Below are 23,538 nucleotides of genomic sequence, written 5' to 3' on the forward strand. Positions count from 1 at the left end.
TTGGTATAGACTGAAGAGGCATACAGTGTTGTGTCATTGAGTGTTGTGACCTACAGTTTCATGGTATAAAATGTCATGGTATAGAGTGTCATGGTGTACACTGTTGTGGTGTAGTGTATTATTTGATGTAGAGTGGTGTGGCATAGAGAGGAGTTTACTATCTCTCTAATTTGAATGAAAAGTCTATATCTTGAGATGGGCACCGCACCTATATTACTATCGCTTAAACCTCACATCATATTTTTTTTCACTATGGTCTTACATCACTGGTCCTCTTGCCCTATGTCTAGCTTTTCTACTTATACACTCCCACCAACCTCTTTCTTGCAACTTTTTTCGTGTACCCTATGTATTTATCAGGTTTTTTTGTTCCCACTGTGTAACATATGCTGTTTGTATTTATAAACATATATTGTTAATGTATATGTGCTTATTGACAAGTATATATTATTTGCAGCCTTGAAAAAGTCATAAGGACAAAGCACGTGTCGGCTGCCGCTTTTTGTGACATGTGTTACAAGGATTATAAACTACGTATACAAGAAGAAGAAAACACTTTGGACTCTATTTGTTTCTTACTTTATAGTTTTCACTTGCCATGATTTAGCATTACTGTATGGACTACTAATATTTGCTTTGGTACTTATTGTTGTGTAGGTAACCATATAGTCACAGATGCAAGTGCTAAGGGTCTTGGAGCAACATTATTAAAAAAGACAGAAAGTAAGGAAATACTTTTTTCATGTATTCAGGGTGTTTAAAGAGCGCTGAAACTATTTTGTAATTGAAAGAGAATCTCTCTTAATTTTCTAGGCTTGAGAATATATTATAATTTTGTTTGAGGAGACTGTTTTTAAGGTAAAAATTGATCATAAACCACAAAAGGAGGTGTTTGTGAATGTGAAAGATGGATTAGACTCAAATATCTTCATGCATAAGACACAGTAAGATTTCTCTGCAAATGTTTAATTTTGAGGAAGATTATAATCCTGGTGTAAAGAACCAATCTGCTGATTGCCTCTCACTTTTATGTCACTTTTGATGTGACAAGAAAGTCAGTCTGTGAACTAACTACAGGTATTGTCTCAGAAAAAGATTAGAAGTCAGAATTGGGAAAAGATGAAGAGTTACATACAGTAGTAGGGGCTGTTCAGTCTGGAAGAATTAAATTTTTGAAGATTTCCTGGTCATTGGTGAGGGATATGTTAGTATTGATAGAGGATATCCTATTAAGAGGTCAATATTTGGTTCCTCTTATTAGCCTGAGGGTTCAGTTGATTTTGGTGAGAAATTGGCTTGTTGCTTGAGTGAGATTTTAACACGGCTCAAACAACAGCCACAACCTCCATCAGGGTCATCCACAAAAGTCAGTAAATTAACCTGTGCTTAAACCTCTGTTAGCTCTGCACAATAGCACTCAAACTTAAATTAGAGGCTATGTGTAAAGTATTTCTGGAGTACAAAAACAGTAATAAACTGAAAACAAAACACAAGAGAAATCCCACACAGATTTAAGAAAATAGAGTACATTTTAATACATATTGTGATAATAAAATGACAAAAATCCAATCAGTAGAAACGATGTTATGAATTTTTAAAGTATAAAGTGAAAGGTAGCAGCTAAAAGAACAAAGTGGCAACTGAGGATATCTAGTCGCATTAGACCGGGACAAAGTCAAAAGTTAAAGCTGACCGCGATGGAGCAGGGCTCTGATACAGTGAGTGGATCAGGGGTTGTCTCTGCTTACCCTTGCGCTTCAAAGAAATTTTCAAGAAAAATGTCTGAGAAAGTAGAGCTCAGTAGAACAAGGCTTTAGGCAACGTCCAAGGAGGAGGCTTTATCATCATGGTGCCACTGGACGAAGTAGAGGTGAAAATGTCTATGTTCAGACTTTTTTGTCGAAATGGATGTCGAAAATCTACAGCGGGATGAGGCTACAGACTTTAGGTGAAAAGGACTCCATGAGCACATATAACACTTCTCAGAGGGGCCCCTGAACAGGATGTGCTGCTGCTGAGAAGAACATTGTAGGAGCTGCCGTAAACTCAGAGCAACTGGCAATGCACCTCGGTGGCTCTCTGAGCAGGGAGATTCTGGTCTCCTCTCAGTTCTCAGAGCACTTTTTAGCCAAACATTTTTGAAGTCCAAAGTTTGGCGATCTGGTCACTTTCAGGGGTCCAGGATTGGTGGGGCATTACTTGGATGGCCGGGGCTCAATCATTCTGGGTTCAAGTGCAGGTTGAAGATGAAGAAAACCAGTTATGTCCTAGAGGCTCTGATCAGAAGACCAGCCAACTAGCCCTTGGAGTCACTCCAGAGGTCCTTGGTTTCACTCAGGCAGCATGTTACCAGGGCATCGGAACAGCAGAGTAGCAGTCCTTCCAGCAGCAGTGCAGAACAGCTGTCCTTCTTTTGATTCTTCCCTAGGTCCATATGTGTACAGAAGAATGGGTCTGAAAGCCTTATCCTTATACCTGGTGCCTTCTTTCAAATATAAAGTGTTTCTAGAAAATTCCCTTTGAAGTGTTTGAGGATTTCTGCCTTCCGTGTCTTGGCTCCAGCCAGACCACGGGGGTGTGAGTCCCTTTTTGTGAAGGCAGGACACACCCTGTTGCTGTGCAAGTGGGGCTTTGCTCAGCTGCACCCCTACCCTGCTAGTGATGGCCAATCCAGGCACATCTAATCCCTCTATTGTGTGGCTATCTGAGTGGAATATAAAAGTTCAACTGCACCAAATTACGTGCCCGAGAAGCAGGCTGCATGTATCAAATGGCTACGGAAGAAAAATGCCAGGATTCTAAAAGTGGAATTTTTTAAAGTGTGACTTAAAATCCGACTTTGTCATTAAAAAAAGGATTTTAGATTACAATTTCAAAGATACCAAACACAACCATTTCACCTTTTCCCCATCAAAATGGAACACTTACTAAATGTAATAAGGCAAGCCAGTGATAGGCCGCATATTAATAATTTTTTTTTTTTAAGTTTTTCACTACCAGGACATGTAAACTTAAAAGTATATGTCCAATATTTTAATTACAATGCACCCTGCCCTAAGGGCTACATAGGCCCTAAATTAAGGATTATGTCTGTGTAATAAGGGGTCTTAAAGGCTTGGCAAGGGCTTTATTTCATCTAGTTGAAATGTCAATTTAAAACTGCTAGCAGGCTGCAATGGCAGGCTGGAGACATGTTTTAGGGCAGTACTGAAGTGAGTGGCACAAGAAGTGCTGCAAGCCCACTTGTAGCATTTAATGTACCTGCCCTGGGTATTTGGTATACCACTGTACTATGGACTTCTATGTGAATTAAATATGGCAATCAGATATAAGCCAATTCTATTAAGGTTTAGGGAGTAGACACAATCACTTTAGCATTGGTTAGCAGTGGTAAAGTTGAAAGAGTCCTATGGCCAGCAAAAACAAATTCAGAAAAATAGAGGCTGAAAGCAAATTGCTTGCGGAAAGACTGCTCTAAGGCTGACAGATATAACAAAGGTCATATTGGAATTGCCAAGACTAAAGAAAGATTACAGTTAAACTATTGGTGGCCTGGAATGGATATTGAGACAGAACATTGTGTTTGGGAGTTCAGAGTGCAACAACAGTGAAACAGTGTATGTTCTGACAAATACCAGTGGTGTGTATAAGACTACCGAGGTATTTATGGGATGAAGTCTTCATGGACATAATAGGACCATTGTGAGGTGAACATCAAACCTCTTGTGTCATTGTTCTGCTTGATTTGTATTCCAGATGTATTCAAGTGCCTTGTGTTTCTGACAAAGCAATCACCAGTGTCATTGGGTCCTAGATCATTGTAAGCATTTGTGTCACCATTGCGTTGCACTAGGTGATGCTGGACAACACAAAAGCTTATTTAGAATTTACAAAGCCATGCAAGGCCTGATTTGCGGGACCTTCCGTGGCTTTGTAAAACATAAGGCAGCTGCTTGTGCTGCGTTAAGTTACATTTCAACTTGGGAGAAGATCCTATGGCAGAACATCAGCATTCCCATGCATCCACCATTGAATTTTGGCACATTGCTAGATTTATAAAGGCTTGTAAAACCTGGGAATGCATTACAATACTTGGCCTTCAGTGAGGCTTAAAAAAATGAAAAATCTTTATTCTAATCATTATTTCCTCTTTTCACATGTGCAGCACATATAGAAAGAGAAAAATGCCTCTAAGGATTATTTTTGACCGGGAAGGGTCTCCTTGCTGCAAAAAAATTAATCCTGCCTGTAATTCAGGCACCCTTGCACATTGGTGCAAGGGTGCCTGCATTGGCTCTAGGATGCACACGGTACATCAGCACAATGAGAGAGCTGACATGGTACATATCTTTGTATATATGGAGTGTTTCTGCTCTCTTCCTTTCAGGCACTAATGGTGCAGCAGTCTTGCTTACTGCCTTGCATTGCATGAAAGAGGGGGAGTACTCCAAATACTCTACTTACTAACAATGGACCTCAAATAAGTCCAAGTGAATTTGACTTATTTCTAAATAGTTGTGGTATCATACATAAAAGGTGCTCTATTTCTCATCCAGAAACAAATTGTGCTGAAGAAATATTGAACATTGAACAAGACTCTCAAGAAGGGATACAGTTGGCTAGCGTCCATGGTTTGGATTGGAAGAAGATGAAAATAACAGGTGCCGAAGCAACTGTATACCGATTGCACTGCTGATTGTGCCTCTGTATGTAATCCACTAAACCTCTACTTATTGTTAATAAATAAAGTCAACCGTGATATAAGCAATTGTTGTACTTGATTCAACTCATTTAATTCATGAGCTTTCTAACCCACAAAGAAAACAAAATGTTAACGTCAAAAATGTAATGAATATACAATATGGATGAACAGTAGTTTTGAATTCCTTATGAATGCACATTAAACAATATGAATACAAAATTCCAAATTATTGTGCAACATGACAGTAGATGTTGAAGATAGCCCAATGCATTTCGGGATTTACGGCAATCCCTTCTTCAGGGGCCTGTGTATAAAAGAAAAATAGAACACATTTTGCAACAAATAATTGAATATAACAATGTCTACCTGTATTTCATTTTGAGGAAAAATATTACATCGTCTTAACTGTCCAGAAAGGTCTGACCGTGCCTGTACTTGTCCTACACGTACATAAAAGTGTGATTAAAGTAGAAAAATAGTCCTGTGCTTAATTGTGTTGGCTTGAGAAGCCAGATATAAGAAACACCCATGAAACCAAAAATAAACCGCTGTGCACCACATTAGATTTTTTTAAATCCCGTAGAAACGTGAAAAATCCTAAAGCCCAATAAAAATAACATTTGGGAAAACCCTTACGTGAAAACTGTCAAAATTTCCATTCAGAATGAATGGTCTCAGTATTCCCCTATTCCGATCAAAAGGAGAAAAAATGCGTAGCAGTGCTGGTGTCTACTTCTGATCTGTTCAATAGCCTGTGTACAGAAATGACAATATGATGTAAAGAACTCGCTGTATCTTGATACACTGACGTATAAAAACACTATCCTATCAAAGAAAATCACAGTATTTACCTAAGTGTATGCCAAGGACGAACTCGGTGTTAGGATGGTAATCTCGAAAAGGACGACCTCCGTTAAGCGTGTAAAAACAGCCTGTTAAAAATAAAACAATGTAACTGAAGATTCCTGCTGCTTCCTCGTAAAACAACAGGTGTAATCATCGACACGCTAAGTATATACACTGACTAGGATATCGATGTGCCTTACCTAGAGTAGCCCTTCGAAACTCTTGAAAGCTCTGAAGAGTGAAGACGAACTCCGTGTGGGAACGCTCTCGTCTATCCCGTGTTCATGCACCACCGAAACTTTATATCGGAAGTGCAAGGCATGCGAAGGCCAATGGTAATAGAAAAAGGACTAAAGTGTATGTCTTTGTAATACAAAAATAGCCCGTATGAAGATGGCGCGCTGAAACTGCCATGTAACCGGTAGTGAATGACCTAAACTAACGCCAAAGGAATACCGCTGTATGTCCTAAAGAATGCTAAATAAACGCTGACTGTGTAGTTATTGTCTGCTAGGCTCTTGCTGAAATGACGCATTGAAGCATCGTGTTTTGCAGAGGTGAACACCAAAGTTTCACGACACTCTCATACTGCTCCGTATCCTTAAAAAAATATACAGCTAAACAATAGCTAACCCTAAAAGTACAGAAGTGAAAATCTGCTTGATAAGCAAGTCAAATGAATTGACTGTTCATGTTGTCACTGGAAAAGTGGTATGCCCAATCCAAAATGGCGTGCTAAAAACGAACCCGTAGATTAAGGATCCTAGGTGATCCGAATCTATTGGAAGGTGATCAAAAAAACTTATGAAATAATATGAAGCCAAGAGTAGTGAGAATGTTAAATAACATGTAAAGAATACGAAGTGACAAAAAAACGGGGTGTTGCTCCAATTGTAATAAAAGTGTGAGATGAAAATAGATCCCAGAACCAGAGAAAACGTGAGGACAGTACTTACAATCTATGCAAATTCACTTAAAGTATCCTGAACACAGATGCCACGATCTATGCTAATCACAAAAAGCAAACAAGTTCCAATTTGTCATTCAATCCTGCTGGTGCTAGTGTGTGTAGAAATTTGACCCACCATACCTCTCTTTGGGCCAGTAATTTAGCTGTGTCTGAATGAGTGTTGAAAGGTACCATTTCAAGAATTGTGAACTTAAGTTGTGCTATGGTGTGTTGATGTTCCAACCAATGTAGTACTAAGTGTGATTTTTGATTCTTTGTGCGAATCGTACTTTTGTGTTCTGAAATGCGGATTTTAGTTTTGCGCGATGTTTTACCCACATATAACAAACCGCAGGGACACTTAATGGTGTAAATGACGTTCAAACTGTTACAGTCTCCACTGTATTTGAGTTTAATAGGTTTCCCAGTGTGTGGGTGATTGATGATGTTACCTTGCATCACATTATTGCAGTTCACGCAATTGTAGCATTTTTGCATCCCTGAAAATGGTGTAGTAATAATTGCTGGTGGTTGTTTCAACAGTTCTTTAATGTTTCTACTGCGCTTGTAGGCGAACAAAGGTTGCTGTTGAAATAAACCATTGAAGTCTGGTTCTTGTTGAAGTATTTCCCACCTCTTTTTGATGATTTTACTTATTGCGGGAGACGTAATGGAATATTTGGAAACAAAAACTTGTCTGTTTTGGCTGCTTGTGGGCTGAGATCTAAGTAACTCGCTGCGATCTTTGAGATTTGTTTTACCCACTGCTTTTTTGAGAACTTGTTCGGGATAACCCCGTTCGCGAAACTTCAAATTTTGCTGAGAAAGAGCTTTTTCTAACTGATTAGGGTCTGATGTGATTCTTTTAGTGCGTAGCAATTGTGAAAAAGGCAAATTCTGTAACAGAGAAGGAGGATGAAAGCTCGAGTACAGAAGCAAGTTGTTCCTGTCTGTAGGCTTGGAAAATACCGAAGTTATGAAAGAATTGCTTGTCTTGGTGATGAGGACATCGTGAAATGACAACGATTCTGTGCTAATGTTGTGTGTGAATTTGATCCGGCTGTTTTTTTCATTAAGTTCTTGAATTTTTAATTCAAGGTTGGTTCGTGAATCAGTCCAAATCAAAAATATATCGTCAATGAAACGCACATAGAATGCAAGGTTCGTGTGCCAATCATTGTTCTTAAAAATGTGATCATGCTCAAATTTGGACATGAATGTGTTGGCATATGCTGGTGCCCCAGAAAAACCCATGCTGGTGCCACTGATTTGAAGATAGTACTCATCATGCCATTGGAAATAACTATGTTGGAGACAGAATGTTAACAATTCGAGAATGAATACCTTGTCGGTTGCCAATTCTGGTAGTTGTAAAAGGGCCCATTCGCATGCGTCAATACCCTCGGAAAGAGGTATGGACGTGTATAGAGATGTGACATCTATGGTGCACAAAAGCCAAGATGAAGAAAAGCGCTCCATTACCTTGTTCAAAAGATTTAAAAAATGTGTGGTGTCCTTGACGTAGCTTCTCCAAGATTGTACACATTTTTGGAGAAAGTGGTCGATAAATTGTCCTGCTGGTGTAAACAAGGACTCACACCCCGAGACTATGGGGCGGAATGGAGGATCATGTAAATTTTTGTGTACTTTAGGCAACATGTACAATGATGGTCTTCTGGGATGTGTTACTGATAGGAAACTTCGAACTTTAGGAGAGATCCACGACATTTCCTCCACATGATCTAGTATGTGTGTCAAAGTATTCATAATCTTGGTGGTGGGATCCTGTTCTAGTTTCGAATACGTGTCTAGATCTTGTAAGTGTGACTCTACTTTGTGGTCATAAAAGATTTTGTCCATGATCACTACCGGTTACATGGCAGTTTCAGCGCGCCATCTTCATACGGGCTATTTTTGTATTACAAAGACATACACTTTAGTCCTTTTTCTATTACCATTGGCCTTCGCATGCCTTGCACTTCCGATATAAAGTTTCGGTGGTGCATGAACACGGGATAGACGAGAGCGTTCCGACACGGAGTTCGTCTTCACTCTTCAGAGCTTTCAAGAGTTTCGAAGGGCTACTCTAGGTAAGGCACATCGATATCCTAGTCAGTGTATATACTTAGCGTGTCGATGATTAGACCTGTTGTTTTACGAGGAAGCAGCAGGAATCTTCAGTTACATTGTTTTATTTTTAACAGGCTGTTTTTACACGCTTAACGGAGGTCGTCCTTTTCGAGATTACCATCCTAACACCGAGTTCGTCCTTGGCATACACTTAGGTAAATACTGTGATTTTCTTTGATAGGATAGTGTTTTTATACGTCAGTGTATCAAGATACAGCGAGTTCTTTACATCATATTGTCATTTCTGTACACAGGCTATTGAACAGATCAGAAGTAGACACCAGCACTGCTACGCATTTTTTCTCCTTTTGATCGGAATAGGGGAATTCTGAGACCATTCATTCTGAATGGAAATTTTGACAGTTTTCACGTAAGGGTTTTCCCAAATGTTATTTTTATTGGGCTTTAGGATTTTTCACGTTTCTACGGGATTTAAAAAAATCTAATGTGGTGCACAGCGGTTTATTTTTGGTTTCATGGGTGTTTCTTATATCTGGCTTCTCAAGCCAACACAATTAAGCACAGGACTATTTTTCTACTTTAATCACACTTTTATGTACGTGTAGGACAAGTACAGGCACGGTCAGACCTTTCTGGACAGTTAAGACGATGTAATATTTTTCCTCAAAATGAAACACAGGTAGACATTGTTATATTCAATTATTTGTTGCAAAATGTGTTCTATTTTTCTTTTATACACAGGCCCCTGAAGAAGGGCTTGCCGTAAATCCCGAAATGCATTGGGCTATCTTCAACATCTACTGTCATGTTGCACAATAATTTGGAATTTTGTATTCATATTGTTTAATGTGCATTCATAAGGAATTCAAAACTACTGTTCATCCATATTGTATATTCATTACATTTTTGACGTTAACATTTTGTTTTCTTTGTGGGTTAGAAAGCTCATGAATTAAATGAGTTGAATCAAGTACAACAATTGCTTATATCACGGTTGACTTTATTTATTAACAATAAGTAGAGGTTTAGTGGATTACATACAGAGGCACAATCAGCAGTGCAATCGGTATACAGTTGCTTCGGCACCTGTTATTTTCATGTTGTACGAGGGTGGCCACCTTTTTCCGATTAGCACGCAGATCATGTTTTAGGATGAATTAATAGTGGTGATCAACTACATCGTTTGAAAATTTAGTAGTGCGCTGACTTCCATAGATTGTTGGATTGGAAGAAACCATTTCAGGAGAACATTGCTGCCTATCGAATGTCTCCTTCCACCTGCACTGGGAAATCTCCCTTTGAATATTTCAAGAGTCCTACTCCCAGTACTTCACTGTGTCCAAATTGGGTTACGTTTTAAATGCATTGTTATCAGTGACTGATGCTCTAAAGAATTGGCACAACAAGAACAAGTATATAGTGTGTTTACGATAAAGTAAATCTAAGAGCATGTAGTGGTTGTGCACCATGATCCAAATTCACACAAAAGCATAAGGTCATTAGACTTATTAAAAACGCTGGAAAAACTGATGAAGGAGGAATTTGGAATCTATGTAGAATAATACCCTCCACTTTGTTTCATAAATAGACAGAATACCGTTGATGCTGGTCAAAGGAAAAGTGATAGGTCTCATTGATGAACAAGCTATCTGAGTGATTATGTGATTGAATAAAGTGCTGTCTGCTGTTTCTGTTTTTGAACATTTGAGAACGAAAGTTGTATGTCATATTTTATATTTTATTCTAGTTTTAAATATCATCTTGTTAATTGTAACTGTCTTTGGTATGGATAGTCAACTTCATTTAATTTAATATAGGTGTATCGCAAATTTGTATACTAAAAAGTGGAAGATGTAATGATGTTCCACTCATGCCTGATGGGTTGTTTTAGTGACAAAGGAAGATTCAGCATGCACTAACCTTGTACGTAGAATGTTCATGTGGTTGAGGAATGTGACAATCGGTTGGTAGCAGTTGGTCTCTAGAGACTCCTGTCCAGTTGGGGTGTGAATAAGGGCTCTCCACCTATCTTAATCTTCTGCCTACAATTAATTTGTTCTTGTTACAAGGGAGTAATCAACACTAAAACCTTTATTTTCTAAAGTGGTCTTTGAAATTCCATGTAATGGAAAACTATATGTAGGTTTTAATTCAGAGTAGGAACAATCCACCCTTAAATACCTATTGACTTTAGCATATGCTTTTTCACAATCAATATGCAAGGCATACTGCCTTTATTATAAGTTCCCATAATAAACAATGGAGCCTACAGCATATAATGATTGCATTTCGACCACTGAAAATAAGCTTTCTACAAGGCAATCATCCAGCATGAGGTGATAAAAGAACAAACATATACAACATTTCAGTTGTCAAAGCAAAATACTACAGGGTTGATTTAAAAAGGGAAACATAACTTTTGCGTGGGTTTACTATTTTTTGGATTTTCACAACCTACAAGTTTAATTATACTAACAGTAATTTTATGACTGCAGAGAGTCTGGGGTTGGGAGAGAGAACTTCACACGTAAAAGGACAAGCATGTAGTTTTATATTCAGAGTCTCCACAGATGGAAAATTAAAATTAGTAACATTAAACTCATAGTTTTTTTAATACCCCAAAAATTGGAGAAAACAAAATTAAGTTTACCTTTGTGAATCAAACTCTACCTCTCCAAAGAGAGCCTAATAAGTGCAATTGTAGTACATACATTCAATTCCTGCATTTTTCCAGGTGAATCATCAACACCAGACACCTTGCCTACTGTGATAATATGTGCAATTCCATGTAACAAATTACCTGCTTTAGCAAAGTCTAATAACAATGAATATTGTCTTTAAGACATACTATCAACAATAAGTAGGTCTAATAACAATGCATATTGTCTTTAAGACATACTATTAACAATAAGTAGGTCAGGACATTTCATAATAAAGATTTCATAATAAACAGATCAAACCTCTGAAATAAGGCAAGGTTTTTCCCAATTAACCAATGATGCTTTTAACCTGTACTATTGTATTTCACTTACCCAACAACGGCCTATTCAACTGCATATAAACCGACACACATCATACATACAGTTATAAATGTACAAACAGAGAAAAATACAACTTGAAAAACCCCTCAACAGGACCTAACAAGTATCTTAGTGAACACCTCAAGGCCCTGTGTGAGTTGGAGGCCAATGCCAACACCGTTGTCTTCTACAGTAGTCTGTGAAGCTTTAATATTGAGCAATAATAACCCACTCTTAAAGGCCTATTGACTTTAAATGTGCTTTTCACAATAAAAATGGCAGGTGGCCTGCAGCCTTCATGGTAATATTTCATAATGAACAGATCGCTACCACAACTAACTATTTTCTGATGTCTCAAGTATAAGTTTTAAGCCAAACAGCAGAATAAAAGCAGTATTTTTAGTAAAAACACACAAATGTGGCCAAATCAAATCCTTTTCTCAAAATGAACCAAATGTGGATGGAGCCTAAAATCCTCTCTCAATAATCCTCTGAAAGTTTCTTTTAGTTGATCAAATACGTTCATGCAAACATTACACTGTCAAAACGGACTTACAAATCAAAATAGATCAGTGGCACTCTGGGCATCCCATACTGCTCTCAAACACAAATATACACTCTGAAATTGAAAGTTAATGATGGACGGGAAGGGACCTGGGACTGCTGTACATTCCTCATGCCAAACCTGCATCCATCTGTTTTACTGTCAGAGAAAGTAAAACTCTGAAAATTATTTAGTTTTCTAGGACACTTTAATAGTAATCCAATGTCATGTGTGTGACATGGAAAGTTCAAGCTTGAGCAGCTGGATAAATAGCCAAAATTGTCATAGCTGTGTAAGAGCAAGCCCAAAAATACCTATCTTGGTGATCATCACATAGTTGTCTAGCAACAGCTGCACTGTTAAGCCAGACCATATTTTTGTTTTTGACAGGGATTTGTTTCCAGGGTGGGCAATACGTCTGGGTACAAATCAAAGTGACCACATCAAGATAAAGGTGACTCTCAATTATTTACAGGTTATTTTGATCACCAATATTTGGGATCCTGCCCATCAAAACCTTAAATTTTATTTGTTTGACTATCTATTCTGTACAGTCTTGTACATTTGATCTCTGTCTTCATTATTCTGAACTCTTCCTCCCCAGGAACCATCATGCATATCAGAGTCCAAAATGTAGTATTACAATCCATAGAATCATGAATTTTAGTTGATGTTTATGTGCTCTGTAATTTAAAGTAGGTCACAAAATTATCTGTGAAGTGAGTCCTACATTGTTGTCTTTACTTTTCGTAGGGCATTCTTAAAATCTTTATTTCTCATGGTATATATAAAAGGATTACACAATGGAGTAATTGCAGTATATGATAGAGACAATAGTTTGTTGTTATTCATGGAAAATGTTGATGTTGGCCGTAAATATGCACCACTTATGGACCCATAGAATAAAATAACCACAGTGAGGTGGGAGGAGCAGGTGGAGAAGGCCTTGAGTCTCCCCTGTGTTGAATGAATTCTAAGGATGGCCATGAGGATGTTGACATAAGATATTATCACTAATAAAAACGGCAATAGAACCATAACAGAACCAAGGATGTAATTTGTTGTGTCTATCAAGCTAGTGCTACTGCAAGAAAGTTGCACCAGGGCTGTCACATCACAGAAGAAGTGGTTGATGGTGTGAGATGAACAGTAGGAGAGCCCCGACAGTAGCAAGGTATGTGGTATTGAATCCATGAGGCCAAGTATCCAGGTTCCCACTGCCAGCCGAATGCACACAACCTTGCTCATGATGGTCATATAACGTAAGGGATTGCAGATTGCCACATACCGATCATAAGCCATGACTGCAAGAAGAATTAGTTCTGTAGACAAAATGACTAGGAAAAAATAAATCTGTAGCAGGCATTCTGTTAGAGAAATTAAGGGTTTTCCCTGAAAGAAATGAGTCAACATTTGTGGTAAAATAATTGTAGTATTACTGATGTCAATGAAAGACAAATTTGTTAGGAAGAAATACATAGGGATGTGTAAATGTGTATTTAAATAAACAATTGCAATTATAAGAAAGTTTCCAAGTAAAGTTATCAGGTATATCATGAGGAAAATAACAAAAAGAGACATTTGCAACTGTTGCACACCCACAAAACCAACAATGACAAACATGTTTGCTTCAGTTTCATTTCCTCCTTCCATTTGTTCCTCCATGGAGTCACTCGTGGAAAAACCTTAGCACCTGCTGAAATTAGAAAGACAGAATATTTTATTATCCAAGACAAGCTGTCAAGAGTATTCAAGAAGTGTGGATGGTTGGCAGACACAATTTAACAATGTTAAAAAAAGAGAAAAACTATGAAAATAAGAACACACAAACATGCTTACAAAAAATCCTTTTAATGCTACTGCAAAGCTCATATATTTGCTGTTCAAATTGTACCATAATTTTCATTTTCTTTGGTCATTGGTCATTCTTTATTAAACTGGTGATTTGTATTTTTGACATAGACATGTTTCTTCCATCTACCCATCACAGCTAACTGTATGTCCTGGAAATCGCATCATCCACTCCTATAATTAGACTAAGTATTCTGCTACATTGATTGAAATTTAAAAACATCTCAAATGAAATGTGGTTGCACTATTAACTTTCTGGTGTGAATCAAGTGCTAAATCTGAGGCACACCCATAAACTTTGTACTAGACGAACATGCTTGAGTCAAAATACTTCATTGTTCTTGATGCACTATGTTAAGCCAGCAGTGATATCTTAATGGCATGCTACATTGAAATCCTAGTACTACTAGCTATGGATTTGCTTTTTTGGATATGTGTTGGGGGAAGGATTGTAGTGACTATCTTAACGAGCCCTCACTGTATAACATGGCTTTGATTAACTATCATTCTATCTCACAACTTCTTCTTCTTTCAAAGTTATTGGAGAAAACAGTTGATAAAAAAGGCCTTTCTTGAGAATTATATAATTTAATTCCATGCAATTTGTCAGAGCTTCACCACCGAGACACTGGAGGGAACTCAGCCGATGTTTATATTCCAGCATAGCCTATCATGCTGAACATGTATGCAGCTTTCAGCATCATACACCAGCAGACCTTAATTGATCTTCATGATAGCCGTGGTGTACAACACTGTGCTAAATTGTTTTAAGACGTTTTAGATATTTGTAAAGAGAATGTTGAGCCAGATGTATGAAGACATTTTGCATTTGCAAACGGTGCGAATCACAAAATTTGTCCGTTTGCTAATGCAAAATGCCATTTCTTGAAGTATGGAAGGCTTTTGGATTCGTATTATAGGTAACCACATTTTTTAGTGATTACCTAATTTGCGATTCCTACATACATAGCATTTTGAGATTAGCAAATGGCGATTTGGTAAAAATCGCTATTTTAGAATTGCAAAATGGTAATGTCATACATATGGCCCTAAGATCGCATCCTTTTTTCAACCCAAATCTCCAAGGCTCTATTTATATCCAACTATTATTCAATTGTTATGTTTTCCCACTCGCTTTATTGATTTAAACTTTTGGCTTCACATTTGTCAAACATGCTTGTGGCACTGAAATAGTTTTGAAGATGTAGAATGAGTTAGAGTCAGGCATGGAAGTCACCATCAATGCTTAAAAAGATGAAGACGTGTGGATGAGTTCTAACCATGAAATAATAAATGAATTTATTCATGATTGATTACTTAAAATCATTACATGAAAACAACAAACATAGCATTTCCTAAATATGAATAAACAAAATAGTAAAAGCTTGTGAAACAAGGCTATCTGCAGTGCTGTTTAAATGGAAATGGCATGTAAGCAACATTAAAAATTCATTAACATAATAGCATGTGATAAAGCAGCATGCATGTTAACTCTACTTGACATAGAACCGGATTATTTTAATAAAACAATATTTGCACATGTCCTTTTAGACGAACGGGGTGCATTCATTTTTCAAAAAAGTGCTGGCGCAAGATAAAAGGGGGGGGGGGGGGGAACAAATGAAATCTGGTGCTCTTGACCCCAGAAGAGGAAAATAAAAAGTACATGGCATGCGTTGGAACTGAACCAATGTCATCCAGTGGTGACCTTTAGGAGTGCTGATTGAAGAACATCCTCGAATTTCCCCAACCTTGCAAAGGCCATTGGAATGTTATTGCGGAAACACAGGTTAGACGCTTTTCTACAGGTTCTTATTCCACTGGCCCAGAATAAGGGGACTAACAGATGATGACGGTCGCTGGCGAGTTTTGGGGCAGCAGTATAACAAGTGGAGTCAGGATTCTCTGCGATAGTTGCAAAACTGCAGGATATTGCTTCATCCTGCCAAACCCAGGAGAGGTTTAAACCCATGATTGGCAGGGTGAGGATCCTCATGTATATTTTTTCCTGCATGTGTGAACTGTGTGGGCTTGCTGAAGGTAGGGCCGAGCCTTACCCAGCGTATAGGTGGCATCAAGGGCCTCGGAGGCGGGGCTGAGATAGAGACTTTCAATGCCCACTTTAAATTAGATTTTCTTGACCTGTATATTCACTGCCCTTTTCAAGGCTGAGAATGGTATGTCTGGGCAGTGTAGATTGGTGCCCCCCACCTCGAATATTGTTTTGCGATGTGCCTTGAGTGTGTTCTCGGGTGCCCCCAGGGTCCTGATCTTGTACTTTAATAGAACTCCTTAGCATTCAAGGTCTGTTCTCCCGAAGCCCACCTCCAGTCTCAACCTCGCTCTACTGACTTGCCGAGGTGCTGATATGCAGAAAATATTTTTTTATTTGGGGACATTTGTTTGTTCCCAAGTTGCATTTCCAGTGCACCAGGAAAGGCTAGATAGCCGTAAGCTGAAAGTTTTGTTCTCAGGACTTTTAACATTGGTTCAGTTGTTAGACTTTGCAGGCAATTGTTTGGGAGTTTCAGGCTATAGATGAATTCCACACCCTTGCTTTTAAGGTGCTCTAGATGGGTAGTAGGCTATGCCCCTTCAGTGAATCGGACCCCAATATAGTTGTAGTTTGCAACCGATGTAATTTGTTGGCCCCTGAGCTGACAGTATACTGGTTTCTTATGAAGATACTTTCCAAAGATGATGATTTTGGTCTTTCCTTGGTTTCCCCTGGAGGTTATTGGCCTGGTTGAACCTGTGAAGTACATCAAAGGGTTCTCTGCAGACCTGGTCTAATGTGATTTTTGATTACGATACCATCTGCGTACTGCAGAATTGGTGTAACTAGACTAGAGCCTTCCTTTTCTGTGCTCAGGTCGTCTGTCTAAAAACTGAAAAAGTGAGGGGCCAACATGCAGACCTGCTTGAGTCTGTTGCTGGTAGGGACCTTTATGGTTGCTGTGGTTGGGTCTGTTTTTATTTGGACCCATGTCCCCTGGTATAAAGATGTTATGGCTTTGATAGGCAGGGGGGACCCCAATGCTGGTAATTGTTCCTACAGCTTACCATGATACACTCTATCAAAGGCTGCACTATCGTCAATGAAGCAGCAGAATAAGGGTGGGTGTTTGCTCCAGGTGCCTCGATGCGACAGGTACGTTAGTGCGATAACATTATCTATTGTGGAGCTTTTTGGCCCAAAACCTGATTGATAACATGGAAGGATGCTTTTTTCTGTTACCCAGGATTACAGCTCTTCCAGTAGGCTGCGTGCATAGACTTTTGCTTACAGGTATAAAAGGATGATAAGCCAGTATTTTGCCGGATTTGAGCAATCGCTCTTTTTGTGAATCGGGAAGAGAATTGACCATCTCCGTGAAATTTGAGCCATTGCAGTGTCAAAGGGATAGTTGGAGAGTGGAGTGAGTATCCCTTCCCAAAAGACTTGTGCAGATTTAAAGACCAATTAAGGCAATTAGGTCTGGGGACTCATCTCTCCTCATTTTATGTATGGTGTTTTTAACTGAGGCCTCTGTGAAAGGGAGGCTCGTTGAGCGTAGAAATCTGAAGCTGGAAGTCGCTGGGTGGGTGTTGTTTCTTTTTCCATAGGAGCTTATCATATGTGATCCACTACATTTCCACCAGGGTGTTCTCTTTGGTCTGGGCAAAGTTACTGAGGCTGTTTATGAACTTCCAAAAGTGGGAACGATTCTTCTGTTGTAGGATGGTAAAGATCTTTAGCCATTTCTCTTCATTTTGTTTGCTTTTGTTGCTATACAATCCGCCTATGAGCTGCTCTCTATGCTGAAATTGTTTGTCCAGTAAATTCTTTATCACCACATCATTTGGTTGCTAAGGACCTTCAGAAGTTGCCCTTGCTTTTGACCAGTTTGGTAGCTGCGTTGATGGTGTGGTGGATGTTTGAGTGAGGATATTTCTTCTCAGAGTGGGTCTCTGTCATCTCCCCAGGGCTGTACAAAGATCTGTGGCAAGTTCCTCCCAGTGCACTGGAGGAGTAAGTGTTCTGGGTGACTTAGCATCTGCCAAACTGACCCGCTACCTCGAGGAGAACATCATTCTGGACCTGTCCCAGTCCAGGATCCACAGCAACCACAGCACCGAACCTGCCCTCATCGCTGTGACCGATGACATTAGGGCCCTGCTGGGCAACGGCGAAACCGCGGCCCTCCTCCTCCTGGATCTGTCAGCCGCCTTTGACACTGTCTGCCACCGCACCCTACGCACACACCTCCAAGATGCTGGGATCCGGGACAAGGCTCTGGACTGGACCACCTTCTTCCTCTCCGGTAGACCCCAGAGCATCCGACTCCCCCCTTTCCGCTCTGCAGCCACCGAGATCATCTACGACGTACCCCAGGGCTCATCCCTTAGCCCGACATTGTTCAATATCTATATGGCCCCTCTCGCCCACGTCGCCCGACTGCATGACCTCAACATCATCTCCTATGCCGACAACACACCGCTGATCCTATCCCTCACCACGAACCCCCTCACCGTCAAACCCAACCTCCACGAAGGAATGAAAGCCGTCGCCGAGTGGATGAAGAACAGCCATCTGAATCTAAACTCGGACAAGACGGAAGACCTCATCCTCGGCTCCACCCCTTCGGCGTGGGATGACTCCTGGTGGCCGACCGCACTGGGAGCAGCACCAACACCCACCGACCACGCACGCAAACTGGGGTTCATCCTCGACTCTACTCTCTCCATGACTAGACAGGTCAACGCCGTCTCATCCTCCTGCTTCAACACCCTCCGCATGCTCCGCAGGATCAACAGGTGGATCCCCACCGAAACAAGAAGATTGGTCACCCAGGCCCTTGTCAGCAGCAGGCTGGACTACGGAAACGTCTACGTGGAAGCCTCGGCCAAACTCCTGAAACGACTACAACGCATTCATAACGCCTCTGCATGCCTGATCCTCGGCATCCCTCGCCGCAGCCACATCACACCCAACCTTGAGAAACCTGCACTGGCTCCCCATCAAAAAGAGGATCACCTTCAAGCTCCTCACCCATGCACACAAGGCACTACACAACACCGGACCAGCATACCTCAAGAGACGACTCATCTTCTACACCCCCAAATGCCAGCACCACTCCGCTGAACTCGCCCTCGCCACCTTCCCCCGCATCCGAAGAGCGACCACAGGTGGCTGATCGTTCTTCCACCTCGCCGCCAAGACCTGGAACACCCTCCCCAACCTCCTACGGCAGACCCAGGACCCTCTAACCTTCAGAAGACTACTCAAGACCTGGCTATTCAAGCAGTAGCAGCATCCCCCCCCAGTGCCTTGAGACCCCCACGGGTGAGTAGTGCACTTTACAAATGTTCTGATTGATTGAATGATTGATTGATCCAATTGTTTAGCATTTTACCAAAGTTGTTTTCCCATTTGATTCTGGGGAGACCCTTGTGATGTACTTCCCCAGTTGGTTCCCTAAGTGGCATTAAATCACAATGAAGCCTTGATGTCTGATTGCTAGATTACCCAAAGAGGTCTGTGTTCGCTTTTGTCCCATCATCTACTTCGAAGGTGCGGAGATTGAGTGTCAGCATCACCAATGAAAAATATAATGGTTGTATGAGGGAAACCCACAGGCATTTACCCCTCACTCCTTTACAATGCTGTCAATACCCTGCGTGCAATGTTACCACACATTACTTTAGCATACAAGTCGTTACAACAACTTGCTTTAGATGGCGCTGGAGTTTGGAATACTATAAATTATGATTCCAAATCCATTCTACAGTAGGAAATGAGTTGGACTCAACACTCCAACACCAGTCAGACAATGCAACCCCTACAGCAAGGCATTGCAATGACTTGCGTGCTAAAGTAACACATGATAACATCGCTTTTGGGGTACTGACTTTGTTGTAAAGGCTGGTAGTTGTAAAGACCGCGGGATAAAGGACGTTTCACAAATATAATCAGTGTTGTATATGTTCCCGAAGGTAGGAGGAATTTGGCATTGCAGGTCATTAGCTTCTTTTGGGGATTTCACCGAGACTAAATATGATTTCTAATGAGGCTCTGAAATGGTACAGCATCTGAATACTGTCTGATTATTTGATGTGACTGCCACTGCCGTGGTGTCCAAGTCTTCGTCGAGCATAAGCATATGTGAGTCATATTTTATATATTAGCTCTTTTATTGCAGTTATAAGAACATTTATGGCTCGCTTTATCTGGTACTCTGCAGGGTTGATGTAACATTTTATTTCCAAAGATGTTATATTTTATTGCTGGAGTATTCAATTCATAGTAACCTCTGAGCATTGTTGTTACGTTGGCCTAGGTCTCCTGAACACATTGGATGTCTCCTCTGTGAAGATAATCAAGAGCTGAGTTGTCCTATGGGATTTTCTTGAGGCCTGCTACATTCCAGGAAATGATTGTTAGCTGAGGGATGGAGGGGGCTGCCCTAGGGTGTTTACCTTGAGTCCAAGTCTGGGTGGTGTTAGGAATGCCACTGTTGGGGATTAGGGGCAGGGCAAGCCCACTGTACATGTTCCCGGTCCACTTTGCCTTCCTGAGGATACACTGCACTTTAATCGTTTGTGCATAATATTTTGAACGTGTTGTGCTTTTTAAGCTCATCTTGATATTTGATGCCATGGTTTGTGCATTTTGTCGCTCGCATTATGGGTTAGGCCCCTGTCTTCAGAGATTCAGCCTGGAGCACGAGGGGACAAGAGCACCGTGACTGAAATCCCAATACCCATTGACCCTCCAACCCATCCCAAGACCATTTGACCCCTCTCACGTCTGGGTACCCTCCCCACTACTTCTCCACAAGCAAGAAACCGAGGGCCTAAGTTTATTGAGAACTGTAGCAAATTAGGTCATTAGTCGTGACAAATGTGATTCCTTCTTGTTAGAAATGGGATTTCTGGTTGGCTAGGGCTTGCGCCAAAGCCAGGCAGAAACCACCACTCTAGTCAGGGCAAGGAAGTTACACGCCAAAGATAACCCCTGCTCACCCCCTTGGTAGCTTGGCACGAGCAGACAGGCTTATCCCGGAGGCAATGTGTAAAGCGTTTGCGTGCGCACCCAGCAACAACACCCAAGGCCCACCACAAAAGGAACTCCACACAAGGTATTATATAAAAATAGCCTTTGTATTATAGCAAAACACATTAGATAATAAATACACACTTTACAATGTGCCACTGGCACGGGCAGAATTTACAGGGGAATTATTTACAGGGGACAGGGCCTCATGGACCACTGTCAGGAATAAGCACTTGTAGAACTAGCACGTTGTAGGAATAATACTGTTAGAACGTAGCACATACAATCACTGTAGCACCAATTAGAAGATATAGCGCACAACCAGTAACCACTGGTAACAGGTAAGTACCACCTACGCAACCCTAATCACGCAGGGAATCATGAACACACTAGCATCAATACTACTAGCAAAACAATCTCCAATGCATAAACACAGCTTAGGAATGAAAATATCGTGAAGACATTGCGCAGGCGCAAAAGTACATATATATAAAAATCACCAGGTACCCTAGGGGAGGGCACAACACAGCAAAAACTGTCCCCAGGCCAACTGGCCTCTCAGGGGTGCAGAAATGCCCAATATCCAGCAATGTCAGGGCGCGACTGCGCAGGCTGCGCAAGCCAGGGTGCACAAGGCACAACCTTAACGTTTCAGCTCCCCACTAAGTGCTGGGCAGCTGGGAAAATGAGCGTGGGCACCACTGTGCCTTTTAAAACAAATAGGGCAGTTGTTGGAGACTCTCTGGGCTCTGGGAAAATAATGCCCCCGACCTTGGAGCGACCTTGCGCTCTAAACAAACACTGCCCCTTCGTTGGAGCGTGTCCGGGCTCTACACCAAATATGCACCCACTGGAGCAGAGGAGGTACCCTTAGTCAAACATGTCCCCACTGGAGCGGCCCGCAACTGCGGTGCCGCTGGCCCCTCACTCACCGGGTCGATTCAGCTTGGTGGGAAGGCTTCTCAGGACTCTGGCGGCATGCGGAGCTCTCCCTCTGCTTCGCAGGAGCCCCGCTCAGGCCCACACACCTTCTGGCTCCTTTCCCGACCGGACGTCCTGCAGGGCGAGTAGCGGCTCTCTCGGTCGAGCCTCCGGTCAAGTGGGCGACACTCCCTTCCGCTGGACCAATCCCAACGCGGCAGGGAGATGACGTGAGCGAGACTTCTGGGTTTTCTCTCGGGAAGGCAGCGATGCGGGGTAGGCTCCCGCCTTCAGAAAACTAACGTTAGTAACGGGGTAGGCTCCCGCTTAAGATTAAAAATATAGCGCGGGGTGGGCACCCGCTGGAAGTATAAATAAGCGGCAGGAGGTGGGGTGGGCACCCGCGTCCAAGGTGCCGATGCGGGGTAGGCTCCCGCTTGTGATTTCCATAAGCCGACAGGCGGCGGGGTAGGCTCCCTCACGATGCAGCTTCGCGCTGCCGGCCCCCAGCAGTCCTCTTTGGGGCAAAAACACCGCGCTCCGCACCACAAAGGGAGCGCTTTCAAGACGCTAGGATGGGGAAGGTCCAGACAAGGCGCTTCTCAGTAAATCAAGGTTTTAGCGCGGCCCAGGCGCTAGGTTCTGGGAAAGTCTAGGGAAAAAAAAGGTCTTCAGATGCAGGGGGGCAAAGACTGGGCCCAGGGGCCAGCTCACAGGGCCCTCCAGCAGGGAGGCAGTCCCCAGTGGCGGTCTCTCCTGGTGCCCAGCAGCAGCAGCAGGCCCCCCAGTTAGGATCAGCAAAGAACATTTTACATGGGGTCACAGACCCTTTTTATACACAGCTTTCCTTTGTCTCAAGGTGCAGGGAAGGGGCGAACCAGTTACAACTGGTTCCTGAGCACTTTGTTTTGCTCAGCCCCTCTCCCTATTCAGAGAACAGGCCAGGGTCATCAGTCGCACCACAGGGGGCGGAGCCAGCATTGTGTGGGGAAAACCCAGCCCTATTCAGGACCCAGGTGTACTCCTCCCACCCATCTAGCTGCTGATCTCCCCATTCACCACTGGGTGACTCATCCTGACCCTGGGGATTCCCTAGCCCGTCACATGACCTCAGCCAGCCAATCGCCAGACAAGGTACACATTTCATACTGCACACAGAAGTGCCCACTTCTAGAAGTGGCACTTCCACACTAGGTACATGCACGCCGCACACATCATCGAGCAGCATTTCATCACACGAGTCCGTACATACCAAACTCGCACCTGCACTCCCCATGCGTCAGGAACTACCAGGGACACATACATTCCCCCATGCATTCCTATGGGAGGTCAGGCCAACCTCAATACACACACACACTTTACCCTGGGACACAGTGGTAAAGTGCGCAGAAGTCAAAAAATCACTACACCAAGTCACAATAAAAAGCAAAAAGTTTTGGGGGTGAACCTGCCAGAAGGGCCAAGTCCAACACAACCCCCTTCCAGCCAAAACGCAGGGTAGACCAATCACCCCCGTGATGGTCTTCCCTGCTTGGGGCAATAAAACATGGACGCAGGCCCGCAACGGCAGGGACACTC

At 41.9% G+C, this 23,538-nt stretch overlaps 1 protein-coding gene across 1 annotated transcript; it reads right to left on the reverse strand.

Annotated features, from left to right (window-relative positions):
* Positions 1 to 12,878: 12,878 nt before the first annotated feature.
* LOC146813121 (olfactory receptor 5V1-like) lies at positions 12,879 to 13,805 on the reverse strand. Its single transcript, XM_085614704.1, has one exon. The coding sequence runs from the start codon at positions 13,803 to 13,805 to the stop codon at positions 12,879 to 12,881; it is 927 nt and encodes a 308-aa protein (XP_085470830.1).
* Positions 13,806 to 23,538: the final 9,733 nt, after the last annotated feature.

Source organism: Triturus cristatus, chromosome 7 (assembly GCF_964204655.1).
Source record: "Triturus cristatus chromosome 7, aTriCri1.1, whole genome shotgun sequence".
Classification (NCBI taxonomy): Eukaryota; Metazoa; Chordata; class Amphibia; order Caudata; family Salamandridae; genus Triturus; species Triturus cristatus.

Bases quoted from the DNA above. Each gene is read 5' to 3' on its own strand.
- LOC146813121 (XM_085614704.1), bottom strand. From the start codon at position 13,805: ATGGAAGGAGGAAATGAAACTGAAGCAAACATGTTTGTCATTGTTGGT.